The sequence below is a fragment of the Amborella trichopoda genome, chromosome 7 (genome assembly GCF_054954075.1).
Source record: "Amborella trichopoda isolate Santa Cruz 75 chromosome 7, AtrichopodaSantaCruz75HAP2 v2.0, whole genome shotgun sequence".
Lineage (NCBI taxonomy): Eukaryota > Viridiplantae > Streptophyta > Magnoliopsida > Amborellales > Amborellaceae > Amborella > Amborella trichopoda.
In genome coordinates, this window is record NC_142342.1 from 41427986 (window position 1) to 41447924 (window position 19939).

The following is a 19939-nucleotide window of genomic DNA, read 5'->3' on the forward strand; positions in this document are numbered from 1 at the left end:
TAGGAAATACAGAGGCCAAATTTGACTTGCCTTTAGGCTAGGGATTTGATTTTAACCACGTGAAATAAATTTGAGCATAAGCAATTGAGTTTTTTTTTTTTCTTTTTTTTTTCAGTTACATAACAATGGTTCAAACTTTGCTGGACAGAGCATCCCCTCTTTTATGCTCCAAATCATTCATTTATTGTATCCAAAATTAGGGATAATTATAGAAGTCAAATCTCACTATTGATCGCCCGTAGGAAGAGTGGTACAAATGTAGACCCATGTCTAAAACTTGTTGAGATACAAATATAGAGTGAATGGACGTATTTGAGCTCGACTGTGACCAAAAATCGAACTCCTTTGTTACCTCGGTCAACACCACCGAGGCAGTTTTGCAAATATAAACTCAATAAGTAAATTTGAGTAGGAAATCTTGAATAAAACCAAATCAAAATAATCATAAAGTTACTGCTAAACACATGAATATCTCCAGTTCTCTCACCCACACAAAAATTCTCAATTCTTCGTAATTCGAATCCAAAACTGCTTAACCTCTACTAAAGTTGGTTTGAAGCACTAGTCAATCTGGTTTAATTCCAACATATGCAGCATTTATATTCTCAAACACTTATTTTCAATGATATTACAATGAAAGAGCCCATCATAAGGCTTTGGCAGCTTGGCTCAGTGGTTAGGGGCATTAGGATACGATGCTAATATCCTACATTGAAACTCCTCAAAGAACACTAGCAACAAAAAAGAAAAACAATAAGGAAGAAAACCTAAAACCTAAAATTACATCTCACAAGGGATGAAGGATGAGGGGCACCCCATGAGAAGGCCTAAGGGACAACATTATTGTGGGAGAATGACAATAATATGGGGAAATTGATAGAGAAAACCTACTTAAAATCATTGCCAATACCACCTTATACTCCATCATAAAGAGATTTTGACCTACACACATTCTACTCCCAAAACCAAAGGGTATGTACCCTGTTCTATGTTTGCAAGCCTCCTGAACCCCTTCTCTAAATCTCTGAGGCTTGAACTCATTCACATCCTCACCCCATAGTCTAGGGTCATGGTGCAAAGCTACAATGTCGACCCATATGTTGGTCCCTTTGGGAACCATTTTGTCACCTATTTGGATGTCTTCTCTTGCTTGTCTTTGGACGTTTGGTCCTGAAGGGTACAGCCTCATCACCTCCTTCATCACCCAACCCATCTGATAGGGGGAAAAACAAAAAAGGAAGTTAGTAATTTGACAAGTCTCTTATATTTGTACTATGCAAATAGAGAGTAAAATATATAAGGAAATTTGTTTAAATACGCATCAAAGATGGGTCACTCATCAATCTACCTTATCTTTTGATTTAATTTTAAAATGGAAAATTGTTTCATAAGGTAGGGACTGCATTTCTACATTTGCGGTCCCCGAGATATAAAACATCCATCTTAAAAATTGACTCAAATAGGTGGTCCATCTAAAAATAATTGAAACTAACAGTCCAAATGCTTTCTTAATAGAATTATTTTTTAAAATTTTAAATTTTTTTTTTCATATTCATGATCTTGATATTAGAGATTACATGTACTTAAAAATTATGTCAAAAAATCCATCCCAAAAATAGATATTTAGGAGGTGACTCATTTCTACATGGACTCCGAGAAACCGTGTCCTTTTAAAATACCCACATGATGTGATTTGGGATAGATGCAAAAGTACATAATGATAAATAGTTCAACTCATACGAGTATTTTGATAAATTTTCCAAATATATACAATAAAGCATGCATATAATGTGTTCCCATCGGAGCGCAATGTACATCTGCTCATTAGGCAAATACTCACTTAGGAGAGCTTTCTATATCTAAATTTTAGAATCCATTTCATAATGACTAAGTAAGGATTTCCCTAAAAAGTGAAAAAAGGATTTGAGTTCTAAAATACTTAGATTTGACCTTATATTTCTAGCAAATGTGTAGGCATACATTTTTCCTTTTTGCTTTTCTTTCCAAGTTGGTCACTAGATGGAGGAGGTTAGATCCCCAAAATCTTGGGACTGAAAAATACTCCTAAGTAGGATTTTGCCTGAGGCAAGTGAATCTAGGACATGTTCCCGTGAGAGCACATAATCATTTGGCTAGACTAAATTTTGGCATGATATATATATATATATATATATATATATATATATATATATATATATATATATATATATATATATATATATATATATATATATATATATTGATAATTCAGTGGGAAAAATAGCCCTTACCCGTTTTTTCAAATAGTTTAGGAGTTAAGTTTCTTGAAGGTGTTAGTCGGGTGATATCAATGAGAATGGAATTCACAACATGGTGACTAGGGTGTGGGGTTGCTACCACAACAGCGCCAGCCCCTTTCACATGTTGATATCTTAGCCATCAATTTAAATGATTAACCAGTTCATCAACAACTCATATAATGGAATGATTTAAAGCTTTGGGCTTTTTTTGTGACTTAGAATGAGAGAAATCTTTTAGGAATAAAAAACAGCAAATGACTTTCCTACCATTAGTCTCCACCTCCACAATGCAGAATGTAAAATTCAAACTACCGCCTAAATTTTTAATTTAAGCAACCAAACTTGAATTTGACAAATGAATCAAGCCACCCACTTCAATAGAAAAATTTGCAACAAATTGTCTTAATTTAATACTAAGGCCTTTACTTTTCTTTAAGTTGAACATTACCTTTTTGAGCTTTGGGAGCATGTTTGAATCTAGGGTTTCTCCCTTGGTGGCTTCCATGACCTCCTCCCTTAGCTCTTTCTGCCATTCCACATGTGAAGCCAGGAGCATAAGAGTCCAACTAAGAGCTAGAGATGTGGTCTCATGACCAGCAAAGAAGAATGTCTTGCACTCATCAACAAGCTCTTGGCTAGTAAACCTCCTCTCCTTCTCACTTGTGCCATCCCTCAGCAAGAGGCCAAGCAAGTCTGTTCTCTGGATATCAGTGTTAGAGCGGCGATCATTTACGAGCTTTAGGAAACTAGAGTCGACTTGTTTGCTCAAGAGGAATAGTTGTACGGCCTTTCTGAGGTTCCTGAGGTGCAGGATCCCGTTGTAGGGGACGCCAACAGGGCGTTGGCTCTTGAAGAGAATCTGTTGAATTGCTCTGAGCATTTTGAAGATATCTTTGCCATTCTCATAACTGACACCAAAGCTAGCCCTTGCTATGATCTCGGCAGCTGATCTTGTTATCTCGCTTTCAACGTCGATTTCTGTGGTGCCAGAATCTACCAGCTTGCTCCAGGCATCCAACATTTTATTTGTTGAGTCCACCATTATATCTATCATTGCCTGGTAATGAGCAAAACATAGTTATATCTTAGGCTCGATTAGGGGGTAGAATTTTAGCAATAGTACTATTATTTCCATACAACCCATTAAAAACAGTAGTTGGCATCCCAACTTGAACTGCATTATTCACAGAGCAAAAACAAGGTGTTTCATTGATAAATGCTTTTATCAAGATTGCCATAAAAGTAAGAATATCTATTTCTTGATATGATGACAAACATGCTCAAATAAGGCCTAAAGCAATTCCAACAATTTTCAGGGTTCGAGTGACTCGGCCTCGACCGCCAAGGTGAGATTCTGGGTCCAACTCTCCTTCTTAATTACCATTAAAAATTAATGCTGGTTTGCTAATTTTCACATCATATGTTTGCATTTTATTTTTTGGCTTTTTTGAAATGTTTTCTAGTTATAAACCATTTTTTTTCAATAATCCATCCTCTGTGTATTTTTTTTTCATTTTTTTGTAGACTTTTATTCATTTTTATTACTTATTTTAGTTTTTGGTAATTTTAATTATTTTTAGTAATGTTTAGAATTTTTTTAGACTTACCCTGTAACTTGGCTTAGGTGAAGGCCGAGTTTGAGGTCCTAGTCGAGTTATAGATCCTTACCAAATTTAAAGGGCGACATTAAGTTAATAGAAGTAAACATTGTTTTGAATATATTGAATTTTGGTGTTGGAATATTTGTGAAGTATATAAGGATCCAGGATTTAAGGACTCTAGTCGAACCCATCTTAAGAATCTCATCCGACTCTTAAGAATTTCGTCCGATCCTTAGGGTTAGCCCTGCACCTTGTCATGGCTGAGTAGAGCATGTGTCAGCCGTTAAAAATTTCCGGATGAGGTTTCTATAGAGCCTAAGCTTTATGAAAACACAATAAAGCCTCCCCTCAAATTCCTCTGGAAAGCACTTTCAGCAAAATAAATCTCCATGATAACTTTAAAATTAATTTCCAACAACAACAATAAAATTTTAAACTAAAAAAACGGTACAAATCTTGCGGATATGTGAATACTTGTTTTTTAGGTGAAATGGATGGGCTATATAGTTTCTATACATATTATTTTTATATCTTAAAATCTTTTTTTTTTTTTACAATCATAATATTCAAGTCGAGATGATCATGTAAAGGTTTTTCAATGCTTAAATTGTAATTTTGGATGAGTTATAAGGTGAGGATTTACTTACTTGGATCGGGCTGCAACCGCATCAAACCATTTTCCTTTCCTTTTCAAAATTGAAATGTGACATCTAATTTGCGTAAGCATGGATAGATGGGTCCCCTTATTATTAGCTTGGATTGTGGTGGGACCCACCAGTACATTTCGTTTAGTTAGTGGAGATCATAATAACATGTTTAATGCCAAATGCTTATACAATGCCTTTTTGCCATTTAGCCATGGAATTTCAGTTTATTTTTTAATTGGAAAAAGTTTATACATCCAAGGCTCTAAACAATCAAAGTAGAGCCTAATTCAAAAATTTAACTAGAGTTTTGGATGAAAATGTCTCTAATAGTTAAATACGTGAAAATCAATTTAATATATATATATATATATATATATATATATATATTTTTTTTCAATATCGCCAAATTGACATCTACTTATAAAAATATATATATATATATATATATATATATATATATATATATATATATATATATATATATATATATATATATATATATATATATATATATATATATATATATATATAAAACTTTAAATTAATTTTTGTGTGTTTGATTGTGAGAGGGAATTTTATCCAAGGTGATCGAAAAAATTCACTTAAAGTTTTGTGTAATTTTCCTTGACAAAAAAACTGAAATGATTATTTTCTCTCCTGCTAGATGAAAATGTAGAAAATGTTTCCTCAAACCTTGGGAAGTATTTTAGGATATTATATTGGGGATGTGACCTACTCAACCTATCAAAAATATATATATATATTTTCTTTGGAACTATATGGACTCAACGTCTCCACATAGACCGTCCAGTCTTTGAACGGTCAGATAGATATAGGCATTTAGATATTGAAAATCCTTTTTTAGAAAAAAAAAAAAACTCTGTTGCTTCTAAAGTGGATATCCAAATTTGAGATCATGAAGATCCTCCTAAATAGTTCATGTGTCCAAAGGACTAAATGTGAATTTTGCTCTCCAAAGCGTAGAATATGCACTCAAAAAAAAAAAAAGTACAAGAGTTTAACTATTTAACATCTCATCCATTTCTTTTTATTTGATTCTAGAGAGCCCGTCAACGACATAATCATGAATTATAATAGTTGACAATTTAGTTGTGGTTTGATAAAGTCTTATGTTAAATAGTTAATATAGGTGCTGTTTGACAGTTTTCCCTCTAGGAATTTTCCTATTTTATTTTCTTGTTCTTCCTTGTATGCATGGACTATAAAGTACCTTAAAATATTCATAGATCATATGTACAAGAGGACTACAGACTTTAAAAATAAATAAATACATAAATAAATATGAACAAATATATATATATAAAGGCAAAAAAGGTAGTTTGTAATGGACAATGACATTTATTTATACTGATACATACCTTTAAATCTCCACTAATACTTTAAAAAAGACTAACTCCTAAACTATTTGAAAGAGCGCGTAGGACCTGTCTACCTTAAAAAAAAAACATACCTTTAAATTGCCACTAGAGAAGAAAGGGGCAACTGTTTGTCTATGGTGAGCCCATTCTTCTCCTTCAACCATGAGCAGTCCCTTCCCAAACATGGCCTTCCTGTCATGCTTAAAAACTGAAGGTTTTCCCCACCCTTTGCCACCCATTGATGAATTCATGAGTTTCACAAACTCAGGGTCAGCTACATAAAGAAATGGCTCAGTTCCAAGCCAGTATACAAAGGTATCCCCTACAATCACAAAATACATGCCATATTAGACAAAATACATGAACATATGTATGATTTGGCACAATTACCCTTTGGTAGGGTTGTAAATATATGATTTGTATTCTCTTCATTTTTTTATTAATGAAAATGGGTAGGGATCTTCTCCCTCACTAACTTACCCAAAAACAAGAATTTTTTTTGAAGTTAAAAAAGAAAAAGAAAAAAAAAATAAATACAAACAAAAGTAGATGCATACATATGTATGATGTGTGAACATGCATGTGTTGATCTATATATTCATCCTTATCAAGAAGTTGGGTGTTTCAATCAATTGAAAAGGATAAGCGATATGGAAGCAGATGCCCTTGCTAAAGAATAAAGGAGAGCGGATCGGCTAGTCAACCTGGGCCGGGTTTGGGTTTGGGCCCAACACGAAGGGTCTGGGCCTATTTGACCTGGACCCAACCTGACCTGACATGGGTCCTTTTGTGATCCATCCCTTTCATTGTTGGGTAGGGTTGGGTCACCGTCGAGCTATATACATACAAATAAATGCTTATGTTTATATTATTTACAAACTATAGAATATATATAATAGAATTTGCATAATTTTTATGTATACTGGACCTAGTGGATCAGGTAGGGTCGGGCGAGGTCCAACTTGGACCTAGTTGGATGGGGTCCGGGAAAGGGTCAATCTGGACTTGCCCCGACCCCTTTACGGTCTAACTAAAGAAGGGCATCAAAGGAATCACTTGATAGCATTTTTTAACAAAAATTGATAGATTTTTTGTAGATGCTCAGTTATGTACATCACATTGACAAGATCAATTAAATACATTAAAAAAGAAAAGAAAAGAAAAGAAACATGACAAGATCAATTAAATACATTAAAAAAGAAAAGAAACATGCACATAGAAACACACGAAAAACCCTTCCACCCAAGCATAAAAGGAGCAACTTTGAAGGTGGAAAACTTGGTATCTATAAAAGCCGAGGGTTGCATAAATAAGGATATGCATATGCGAAGGAATATATGTATTCAAGCACATTACAATAACATGCATTCTTAGTAAATTATTGTTGGTTTTATACAATTTCATTGTTACCCTATTCTTAAATATTCGGCAGTACTTCCCCTTATACGGGATAGTGCCAGAAGAATAATCCAAGAATACTGCTAGTATCAGTCGGACTCTTATAGGAATCAAATCATGTTTTGAAGGTTATATCCAAGAATAGAAACGCTCCTAATATCAATCGGACTCTCGTAGGAATCGGAGCAGCTGTCGGAGATTATACATAGTGACAATGTATGTCGGATCTCACCGAGGTTGTTGATACATCACGGTGGACGAAAACTCTCAAACAACTGGGACCAAAATCAAAGGATCTGGAGGCACGAGATACTCTGGCTTTTTTCAAAGTGTTAAATGCTTGTGTCTCAATAAAATTTCGAAGTGGGTCCCATCAAGGATACTCCCAGGATACAACCAGATCATAATACAATTCCTTAGTCCCAAAGTTGCATGCTCATGATATCCGTGCAAAACCATAGTCGTAGAAATACTGATATTTTTTTCCAATCAATATGATACTACAAAGATTAATCGGAAACATACTTCTCTTACTACAACATATATCATAATATGAACTTCGATTGAATATGATGAATAAAAGCTCTGAATAGAATTTTAATGGATGCTACAAGAAAACATAGTATCACAAAATACTAGATATTTACCATAATTAGAAGGGTGAACTTGTGCTTGTAATGCCCCTGTTATCCTAAACTTAACAGTAGAAAAAAGAAGCAAGCCACAAACAAGTATGTACTATCCTCAAACTTTTGGAGGAATGAACGCATCAGGAAGTGGTTTTAGAGAGAGAGTATGTTCTCTTTAGAGAGAGAGATATATCTTCAAAAGAGCATCGTACATCAAAAAAATTTATGGAAAAAGACAAGACACCATAAATAGCAACAGGTGAAGAAGAGTGACACTTCATCGATGATATATCAAGGAGACAGTAACAGATGGTCCTAAAATGCCACTTGCAAGGGTCGCATATAAGAGAAGGGCACCTCATGCTTTTAGGACATGGTTTTGGTCGCTCTGAGACCATCTTGCATATAGCTTCCACAAGCAATCACGGCACAAACTACAGCACCAGCTTCCAGTAGGGGTTCTCTCTCTCTCTCTTTCTCTCTCTCTCTCTCTCTCTCGCCTCTCTTTCTCTCTCTATAATTCGTATGGGTTCTTTCTCCTCTCTCTCTCTCTCTACGAAAGGGCGAGCTAGGTTCGAACGTGACACTGGGAAACCCCACCGCCAATTTGAGAAAAAAAAAAAACTAAATGGGCCGGGCCTCAATAGACCAGCAGAGGCATTTTCGGGCTTATCAAAGAAACCCGGCCAATTGAGCAGATTTCGGCCTTTTCAACCCGTCCTGGACCGGTCTGTTAGTAATATACACCTACAATGGCTTGGTCCAGCCCGGCCACCGGCCCATTAACCGTCCCGCTGGAGGCCTGTTATCCGGGCCTGCGCCCGCAGGAAGCTCTACATGCTTTTGAGTGTGAAATGTGGTGAGAACGAGAAAAGATTTTTCAACAACGCGGTGGTCCAACATGACCACAAAGAGCCAAGTAAAATAATAGTTAAATAAAGTTGTTGCGAAACAATTCAGCAAAAAACTAACAAGCAACTGAATAAGGTTGTTTGAAAATCAATTCAGCAAAAAGCTAACAATTATAAATGGGATTTTATAATAGAAAACCAATAACTTTAGATGTCCAGTTTGGAACTTGGTGATCCAGTTGTGGTTTTTCTTCTTGAATGAGGTCAATGGTGGAAAATTTTTTTAATTTTGAAAGTCATGCACAGACTATTCTGACCTATCCCCACGAGCAAAGGAAAAATAACCATTCTAGGTTTCTAACTTGCCTTCTATTACTAATTCAATCTAATGGTTGATAAGATCCACCTGCTATGTCTTCACAAAAAGAGAAAGAGAGGAACCATGAGAGAGAGAGAGAGAGAGAGGAATAATGGAATACCTGAATTATTGACACTCAAAGATTGGGCATGTGGCATGCATTTCATAACATTAAAGTTCAAATAATTTAGACAACTGATTTAGAATGCCATGGTGGTGGAGAAACTGCCTAATAATTCAAAGTTGCCCCAGGAATAATATATGGATATAGATGACTACTACTCAAATAATATATGGATATAGATGACTACTACTCAAATAATATACGGATATAGATGACTGATCATGAAAGTTTAGAAGCATATCAGGTGCATGCAAGTGAATCAGAACTTGGTGGGTTCGCCTCAGGCTTGCCCGGAACTCTGCAGGCTGCCTAAGTTTGGAACCAGAAGGATGGGAACCGGCTGCTGATTCCTAGTTAAAAAAATTATTTTAAGGAACCCACAGGCGAACCCAACGGGGTCTTTCAGTTCAGACTCGGGTTCAGGCTCTGGACCTAGCGAAACCTGACCTGAGTCCTTGTTTCAGAGCACGAGCACTTACCATAGGATTTTCTCCATTGAGCAAAGTAAGGGAAGGCCCTTGCATGGATGTCATGGTTTATAAGTGAATTGGGTGCCAAAGGGGCCCTCTTTCTCATCTCATTGATGTTTCCAAAAGGGAATTTGGGTGGTGGCCCTTTGAAACCCTTCTTCTCAAGCCTTCTCTTCATTTTCATGGGAGAAAGCCAGCATAACCATACCAAATTCAAGAGGAAAAAGCATAACATAAGAACCATGGCCATGGCAAACGGCAAGTGTTGAAGACAAGAGAAACCCATGTTTTGACAGCTCAAAACTTTTGAAAAGTCGTGGTTTTTTGTGATCTTGGGGTGCTTTATATAGTTGCAAAAAGAGGTCTATTATGTTTTGAATATAATTTACATGTGAATATGTTTTGTTGTTATTGACTTTGTCTATAGAAGAATATTGATAAAGAGAAATGTAATTGACCGCCGGCATTATCAGCCTCCAAAAAAGCTCAAGAAAACGCTATAAAATCATCAACTATGTGTCTCCAAAATGAGAAACCCTAATTTCTTTAGCATTCCCAAAATAATCCCCATTTGACTAAGTTGGCCACCTTAGAGATCATGTAGAAAATATCAACCCAAAAAGGGATGTCTAAGTGTGTGTTACTTTAACAAATTTCTATGTGAATTTCACTTGAAAAGCCTTTGTTGAAAGTAATAATTCAAGGCCCAACTTTGACATTTATATAAAATAATGCCGGCTATTAGAGAAAAATCAAACCATCGGTACAAATGGCAATCCCCTTTAAGAGTAAATTAGGGCTGTTTATGGGCCGAGTCCGAGCACAGCCGCCCCAGGTCCCAAACTCATAGGCTTGGCTCAGACCAGAAGCTCAGTAGCTTATACTTAAAAATTTCTAGGTTGGGTTTGGGTGGGCTAGTATTAGCCCCGCCAATGTTCACAACATTGAACCGGAATGGTTAATCGGATATGGGGCAGAAGCGGTTTAACCGGCCTAACCGGTAAATTGGCCGATTCAATCATTCTAACCGGTCAAGTCCCGGGAGACCAAAAAATTGTTAAAAAAATTTTCAAAAAAAAATGCAGAAAAAAATCTACTAAAATATGACAAGCATATAAAAGAATTATTAAAACAAAAGACACTCAAAGGAAGTTGAAAATTAATGAAAAAATGGATTTTAAAAGTGCATATTAATGACCAAAGTAATTTTTAACATGTAAAAAATATTAAAAAACGTATTACAAATCAAATTCATTATTGCTGTGATTTTATAAATATTTTTTTTGAATTTTTATTTTTAAAATATCGGCTGATCACCAAAACCTCTCGAAACCGGAACTGACAAGGAGCCGGTTCCGATCTAACTGGGCGGTTGCCGATTAATCATGCGGTTTTTCAAACAATGAGCCTGCCCCAACCCAATAAAATTTCGATCATGCCGACCATGGACCGGCCTGGCCCATCCTGAATGTGGGCTCAAACCGAAAACCACGGGTCTTGCCGGGCTCATATTTTGAACATTTTTAATAGCAGTGGAGGGTATTTTAGTCATTTGTGCAACATAATGGGTGTCCTGAAAATATTGGTTTCATATTGAAAACTCATTCTTATGAGCTGGCATTGGTCAAATCCTAAAGAATGCGGAGTAGCCACGGCAGCTACGGATGGACGGCATAGATCTCGTTTATGCGTTGAAGAAATGATCACGATAACGCCCTGGCTCGAAGACCATGCCACAACTGTCAACGTTTTCGAAAAAACTGCACGTAACGAACCTTTTGGTCTTAGAATTCCACATGTGTCTTAGATTTCAATCTCTCTCTCTCTCTCTCTCTCTAGGGGTCCAAACGGATCGGTTCCGACACGGATCCGGACCAAAAAATGATACGGGACCGGACCCGGATCCGAAACAAAAAATATAACATGGGATTTGAAACCGACTTAAAAATTAAAATATCTATAAATTTAATTGTGTTGATATATCATATATTGAGACACAAAAAATATTATCGGACTCAGAGCAGAAATGTGTTTGGGTCAAAAATTTGGACCCAAACCAACCCGCCAAATCCATTTTTTGGACTGATGCCCGGACATAGATCGAGTCTACCACTCGATTCCAGGTTGGGTCCAAGTCCATTCCACTCTATCTCTCTCATCTTAGACTTCAGTCTCTCTCTTGTGTAAACAAATAATAATCGATAACTTTCGATATTATTTATCTTCGTTACAAAGAGGTCACAATTAGTGATAGTCCAATGGGATGGCTTCAGAGGCTAGAGTCCAATGGGATGGCTTGAGATGCTACATTAAATTCAAGTATTGACTTAGTGTGAGAACTTGGGTAGTTAGTTGTTAAGCAAGCAACAAAACCCTCTCCTTGGCTGCTTAGACTTTTGACCATAAAGTCATATTGTCGAACTTTTTGCCTTTTTATGAAGAAAAGAGAGATTTTATAAGAATAAACAATCCAATTAAGGCGGACTTCCAAATTTTATAATAACTAATTTTGGTGGAAACCTTTTTTTTGAGGATTATCTCAAAATCTATTTTTTATATCTAATTATAAAACTTTAAACTCCAAAAATATTAAAATCAAGCAGATTTATAACGATATGAAAATCTTAAAAATGGACGGTCTAGATAATATATTGCGAGATGCACTATTTTTGAGATTCAAAATCTTTTTTTTCTTTCATAGTCATACATATTGAAATCGAGATGATAAATTAGAGGTTTTTTCAACAGGAAAACAATATTTTTCAATGGATTTTTGAGGTCCAACTGTAATTCTACATTTTAATTCAAAATCTAGGCCTTTAAAAATTTAAAATCAAATTCTCCTCATTTAAAATTGTTCAATGATAAGTTCATTTACAAAAAAAAATGAGACCTATATTTAGTCATCTGATCTACATTCATCGAGTTAAAAAAATAATTTTCAAGCAGTCTTTCAAGTTTCTTTAAGTACGGCTTGATATATGCACCAACCGTAACATTGCTAGATATGGTGATCCAAAATCACAGCAACTCGTATATTATTGGGAATGCTACTGATGTTAATATTGATATTAATGAGTTTCTTTATTGGGATTCTTATTTTGTAGGATTAGAAAGGAAACTAAATTTTAGAGGAAATAACTATATTTATTAGTGGGATAAGGATTTCTATTTATTATATATATATATAGGACAAACCAAAAAAATGCCTACAGATGAATTGCTACAGTGTTTCGCCATTGCCACGGCCATGCTATGTCCGTGGCGGTTTATTGCAGTTCTGTATAATTTTTTGACCGTAACAGGTCTAGTGTGTCCATGACGGTAGCACCACAGACATGCCAAGTTCGTGACGGTCAAAAAACGCACACGACCTGATTTTTTCTAATAGTGATGCACCTATGGGCGAAAACATTGTTCATTTTTGCCCATAAGTGTTGTGTAGATGGGTGGTATACCCTTTTGGTGTGTCCTATTTGAGTTAAGTATGAGCAATATGGACTTCCCTCTAGAGAGAGAAAATGACATTCCTGTGTAGAGAAGAAGGAGCCTCTAAAGAGAGAAGTGATATTCTAGTGACGTAAGCAATTTGCATGTGCCTTGCGTCGATAGGATGTTTGTTTATTGTCGAGAAGTGGTTCCATAGAGAATTTGGGTGGTTTCCCCTTTTAGAGAGAAATGGTTTCCCATTGCTCTCACATCTCTATTAGGTGTGTTCGATAATAGTTGTTAGAAGTAAAGAAAATAAAGAAAAACATGTGATGTCCGTTGGGAGAGTGGTTTCACGAGTTGTTTGGCTAGGTATTGTTGATGGTTATTAAAATACCTTTCATATCCAGAAATCTATGATGTATTATCATCGGTATCATCGATTTCAATTTGCCATGTACCTGGATATAGTCACATCTATGACGAACTACATAAAGTCTCGGTGTTCTTTTTGTGTTATTTCCTTTCTACTTTTGTTTTTCATGCTTTTTGTTTACTCATTGCCAGTTATACTTTTATTACTCTTTATTTGCAAAAAGATAAACATGTTTGGTTTTAGAGTTTTTGCGCACAATAAACTTGTCGAACTGGAGAAAGAGAGAGAGGAGAGGATAATTTTTAGATTCCTCATGCAAAAAAAAAATCTAGCTAGAGAGAGAAAGGACAGTGATTTCATGCAATAGTTGTATCATAGTATAATGTAACCACACTTCTAAAAAACCATGTTTGCGGTATTTGTAAGACCCAAAATTTTGTACACACACTCTCTTCATCTTAATAATCAATCTAAAATAAAAAACAAAATTTTACTCCATATATGGTCAAAATGAGTTCTCTCTAACAATGAATCTAGACTGTCCATTTGATGAATTTTAAGATCTAGGCCTTTATGAATTTAAAATTATTTTATATAATATTATTAATCTAATGATAATAAAATTATCTAAAAAACTTGGAAATAAAAAAGATCATTCTAAGGTCTGGATCTAAGCATCTCACAAAAATGGACGGTCTATATTAATTTAGCTAAAAAAATGCTTTTTAAGTTGCGTTTTTTTTTAAAAAAAAAATTATGAATTTTCATTAACATAAAAAAGAGTATTTATTTTAAAATTTAGATCAAACAAATGGCTTTATTAGAGTTTACAAGAGAGAATGTTACGAGATTCCAAGAGTCACATTGCGACTAGATTGTGTGGCTATAGAGAGAGAGAGAAAGAGAGAGAATAGATTCTAAAAATGATGACAGATTCCAAGAATGTTATGTTGAAACTAGATTCAGAAATTTTTGGTGGATAAGGAGCTTCCCAAACGTGGGCGGCAGGTCTCACTCAAAGAAAAAAGAGAAAAGAATGTGAGCTCAAAGTAAAGTTTGAAAAACTAGTCCAAGTATGCAACCCTTTGCATTTTTCATTCATAATTTTTAGAAAAAAAAAAGATTTAGTGAGAGAAAGCAACGAAAATGAAGTAACGAAATGATTTAGTAACGAAATGAAGTAAACTTTCTCATCCGTGACGTTCCCACTTCTCACACATTTGACATGTTGGCCCACATGATAAAATTTGTAATCCTTTTTTCAGTTAAGCAAGAAAACTGATCCAAAAATTAAAATATATATGTATTTAACTATAATAAATATATTTCATATATTGGGATCCAAAAAATATTATCGAATCTAAACACGAATAGTGTTTAGGTCCAAGATCTGGTCTAGGATCCGACCCGTCGAGTCTAATTTTTAAACAAATACCCGAACCTGGAAGAGATCTACCCCTCGAGTCCTGAGCTATGTCCTTGTCCAAGTCCATTGCCACCCCTGACTCTCTTGTCTTAGAATTCAATCTCTGTCTCTCATGGTACGCATGCAGACAATAAAGATTGGCACTGGTCATAATATATACTTATTAATGTGTAATAAGAACAAAGATGGGTCTCTAGGTGGTTGTTACGCAGCAAAAGCCTCTATAAGGTTGTTGGCTGCTTAGAATTTCAACAGGAAAAAGTCCTAAGTTCATGTTTTTCTCCTCTAAATGAAGCTAAGATAGAGATTTTATGCAATGATTATAGGAAAAAGTTTATAGAAAGTCGAAACATTAAAATGTAGAATTAAGTTGTACCTCAAAAATCCATCGAAAAATGTTGCTTTGATGTTTTCGATCGAAAAATCCATCGAAAAATTTTATGCACCTCAATTTCAATCTCAATCCCATATAATATGAGAGTATCTCAATGCCGTGTAATATGGATGAATCTCAATCTCTCATATTATGTGAGGTTGATATTGAAATTGATATTTGATAAGTTTTCTAAATTAATAGAAATACAAAAAGATTAAGACTCTTGGATTTATCTCTTAATCTTTTAAGATATATGTAATATCAATAGAATGTTTCTTATTTAGTATGAACTCCTAATTTTATATATATGGGATGCAAGTGTAGAGAATTTTTGTGTGTCCTATTTGAGTCACCATATGAGAATGGTAGTTCATCTGGAGAGTGGGAGCTAGAGCCTCTTATGCATAATATGTAATTTCCTCTTAAAGAGAAGAAAACTTCATTTGGACAGAAACATTGTGATGGTATTTCTTTTAAACCCCTGAGGATTGAGAGGTTTGTTTCTTATAGAGAAACCCATAGAGATTTTGGGTTGTTCCCTTTTAGTAAAAGAGAAAATGAGAAACGTTTGTTTCTTGTAGAGAAGCGCTTTCCATACAGATTTTGAGTTGTTCCTTTTTAGTAACATAAAAAATCAGTTTCTCATTGCTCTCGCGTCTCTACCTGGTGTTGTCGATATTACCAGAAGTAAAGAAAATGAATGGAGAGCTGTTTAAAAGAGTTTTCTCGATTTGATATTTTTGTGGAGGTTTGTTCCAAAATCTTTGATGTAACTTTCATCGGAAAAATAGATTTCACTTAAATTGCAGTTTGCCGTGCCCGTGGATGTAACGTTTATGGCGTGAACCATATAAATCTTTGTGTTCTTATATTATATGTTTTATGATTTATTTCTTATACTTTATTTGCCAAAAATTAACCCATCAGATTTAGGGCTTTTGCGCACAATAAGTAGTATCATAACACAAAAAGTGGTATCAAGGCACAACATATATCTAGTCATCACATTAATCAGATGACCTACATTCATCTAATTAAAAAAATATTTTTAGAGTTGTCTTTCAAGTTTCCAAGTTTCTTTAAGTACAACTTGATACATGCACTGTAACATTACTAGATATGGTGATCCAAAATCACATCCATAAGCAACTCGTATAAATGGTACTAATATTAATATTGGTATTGAGGAGTTTTCATATTTATTGGGATTAGGATGTAAAGGGAAACTAAATTTTATAGAAAATAAATATATTCCCCAATGGGATAAGAATTTGTATTTTGAGAAGATTGACCCTTGTAGACATTGGATGAGGGAGAAAGAGGCCGGTGCACCTTCTTTGGGTTATGGTATGGAAAAGATAGATTCCCCTCTAGAGAGAGAAAATGGCTTCCTAGATAGAGGAGGATGAGCATTTGAAGGGGCCTTTAGAAAGATAAGTGATTTTCTAGTGACAGAAACAATTTGCCCGTACCTTGCGTAGATAAAGATGTTTGTTTTTTTGTAGACAAGTGGTTCTTATAAAAAATTTGGGTGGTATCCCTTATGTAGAGAGAAACAGTTTCTTATTGCTCACAGATCTCTATCAGGTATTTTTGATATTGGTTGCCATAAATAAAAAGAATGGAGAACAGCATGGGATGTCGCCCGGAAGAGTAGTTTCAAGAGTTGTTTGGTTATGTACTGCCCATAGTTAGTAAGATACATTTTTTATCCCAAAATTTGAGATGTACTCTTATGAGTATTATCGATTTCAATTTACATAGTCATATCTATGACGAACCACGTAAAGTCTCAGTGTTCCTTTTGTGTTATTTCTTTCTTGTTTATATTTTTCATGCTTTTCGTTTACTCGTTATTGGTTCTATTTTTTCGCTCTCTATTTGTCAAAAAAAAAATCAACTTATTATATTTTAGAACTTCTATACACAACTAACTTTCTAACTAGAGAGAGGAGAGAGGAGAAAATTTTAGCTTCCTCACACAACAAAACATGTTGAGCTAGAGAGAGAAAGAGAGAGGACACTAAATTCCAAAAGATGGTATTAAAAAAATGTTATGTTGCAACTAGATTTATTTTTTTGAGAGAGAGAGTGTCATATTGTGACTAAATTGTCTAGAGAGAGAGAGTAGATTCCAAATATGAGAACAGATTCCAAGAATGCTATGTTGCAACTAGATTAAAAAATGGTCGGTAGATAAGAAGCGTCCCAAACGTGGGCGGCAGGGCTCACACAAAAAATTGAGAAAAATGTGACCTCAAAAGTGAAGTACACAAACCCTGTCCAACCATGTAACCCTTTTGCCTTTTGCATTCCGACCAAATCCATTTAGCAAAAAGCGAGAAAGCATGCGGGAAAGGTTCTATACGTACTCTACTGTACAAAAGATATATACTTCTCCCCATCCATCCGTTCAATCTAAATCAAGTGAGTCATCTACCGTATGATCTAGATCCGCCATTTTTTAATATTTTATTTTAATATTTTTCTACAAATTATATAAATATGAAATTTGATAGTACCATCATCTCAATAGGGGTACACCCAAAATCAATAAAAAATATTTTTGATAAAATCCTACGATCAAAATACCTGTGAAACTTCTGCATTTTGGTTATTTTGTTTTATTACGAATTTTTTATATATATATTTTTCACATGTGCGAGTACAAAAAAGGAGTGGCCCCTCAACATTTGATGTCAAAATCTTTTGTAAAAAGAAATAAAACTAAAATAATGCAAATGTGTGACATTGTGATTGAAGTCATCTCAACCGTCCATTCAAAATGAACGGTTGGATAGGGGAAAATATATAAAATTTATACAATAAGGGAAGTATATAAGGTTTATACAATAGGAGAAGTAAAAAAAGCTTCTCCAAAAAGAGGTTAGTGAGTGAAAACATTTTTTTATTAAGGGTACGGTTCATATAGATCTATATACATGTGGAAATCTTGAAAATGGACCGTCTAGATAATGTGTTGGAAGATACACTATTTGTAGAACTCAAAATCTTTTGTTTTTTTCATATTCATATATCTCGATGATCAATTAGAGGATTTTTCAATATTGAACAACTTTTTCCAATGGATTTTTAAGATGGAGCTTTAATTCTACAATTTTAAAATTGCAACCTTATATAAACTTTAATGTTGGAGGAAACTTTAATGTCGGAAGAAAAATTAGTGGAGAAAGATAGTCATCAAAGGAAACTTGTTTGCTCAGCCGTGACGTTCCCACTTCTCACCCCACATGACAAAATCAGCAGTCCTTTTTTTGCCCAAGCAAAAGAAAAGTTTATTTTGTAGTTTCTCACACTTTTTGTTTGTTCAAATGGTTTTTCTTTGATCAAACGTAGTTTCTCAAACTTTTTCTCTCTGTTCAAATGGGTTTTCTTTGTCATGTGAATTGGATCAAACTTTTCCAGAGATGGTAATGCTTTTTGAAACCACTGTTGTCCCTTTTCATAACATCGCCTCATTTAGGACATGCTTGATTCGTGCGTAAGTATTTATCGAAAAATATTTTCACATCAAAATTGTGTTTCGTACGTTTGTTTTGTTTGGTGCGTAATGCATATGCAAATAAATCTTATAGTAAAATTTTTTACGATAAAATAGTTTAATTCATGGTAAAACAAAATCTCACCTTTTGAGGTGGGGAAACATTCCTCGTGCTTTTATTTTAATGTGCGGACACACTATTTTACTATTTACATTTTAAATATATATTATATATTATTTTATCTATATATCAAAATAATATATATTTCAACAATATTTAATATATTATATTAACAACAATGTCTAGAAATAATATATTATTTTATAATGAGAAAGTATAGAATGAGACTATTTACCTTTGGTGCAAGGTGGTCACATTTGACCATTGGATGTAAAATTGGGTGGCTGCAATTATTTCATTGACCAAGCTCATACTGCAATAGAAATTTTCTCGAATTTTGTGATACATCCAAGCTATCAAATTTCACATCCAATGGTTGTAAGTAATTGTGATCACCTTGCATCAAAGGTATACAATATAATATATATTAACATTAGATAATATATATTAAGTATAATACAATATTATATTATGCCATGTAATATATATTATATATAATATGTAATATATATATATATATATATATATATATATTTTAATATAACATATTTATATAATACATATTTGATCATATAATGTATAATATATTTTGCTTAAGTAATAGATATTTACAATGCAATATATTATATTTAAATAGTATTTGAATCAATATAACTATATAATTTTAGTTATAATATTTAAATATTACATATATAGATTTTATAGATTTAACATAGACAAAAGTTTATATAAGGTTGCAACTTTAACATGTAGAATTAAAGATGCACCTAAAAAATCCATCATAAAAGGTTATTTGGATGTTGGAAAACCCTCTAATCGATCATCTCAACATCCAGATGTATGAATATGAAAAGAAAAAAAGATTTCGACTCCCCAAAATAGTATATCTTTGAACACATTATCTGGACCGTCTATTTTCAAGATTTTCATATGTTTATAGATCACTTGATTAGAATCATTTTTAAAATTTAAA

The 19939-nt window shown here is 34.1% G+C and overlaps 1 protein-coding gene across 1 annotated transcript; it reads right to left on the reverse strand.

The window, feature by feature from the left end:
* Positions 1–574: 574 nt before the first annotated feature.
* On the reverse strand, positions 575–10087 carry CYP715A1 (cytochrome P450, family 715, subfamily A, polypeptide 1). Its single transcript, XM_011627759.3, has 4 exons — positions 9746–10087; positions 5999–6228; positions 2728–3336; positions 575–1213 (listed from the first exon to the last, which is right to left on the reverse strand). Exons 1-4 carry the CDS (start codon positions 10020–10022, stop codon positions 788–790), a joined length of 1542 nt encoding a protein of 513 aa, XP_011626061.2. The 5' UTR covers positions 10023–10087; the 3' UTR covers positions 575–787.
* Between the last annotated feature and the right edge of the window lie 9852 nt (positions 10088–19939).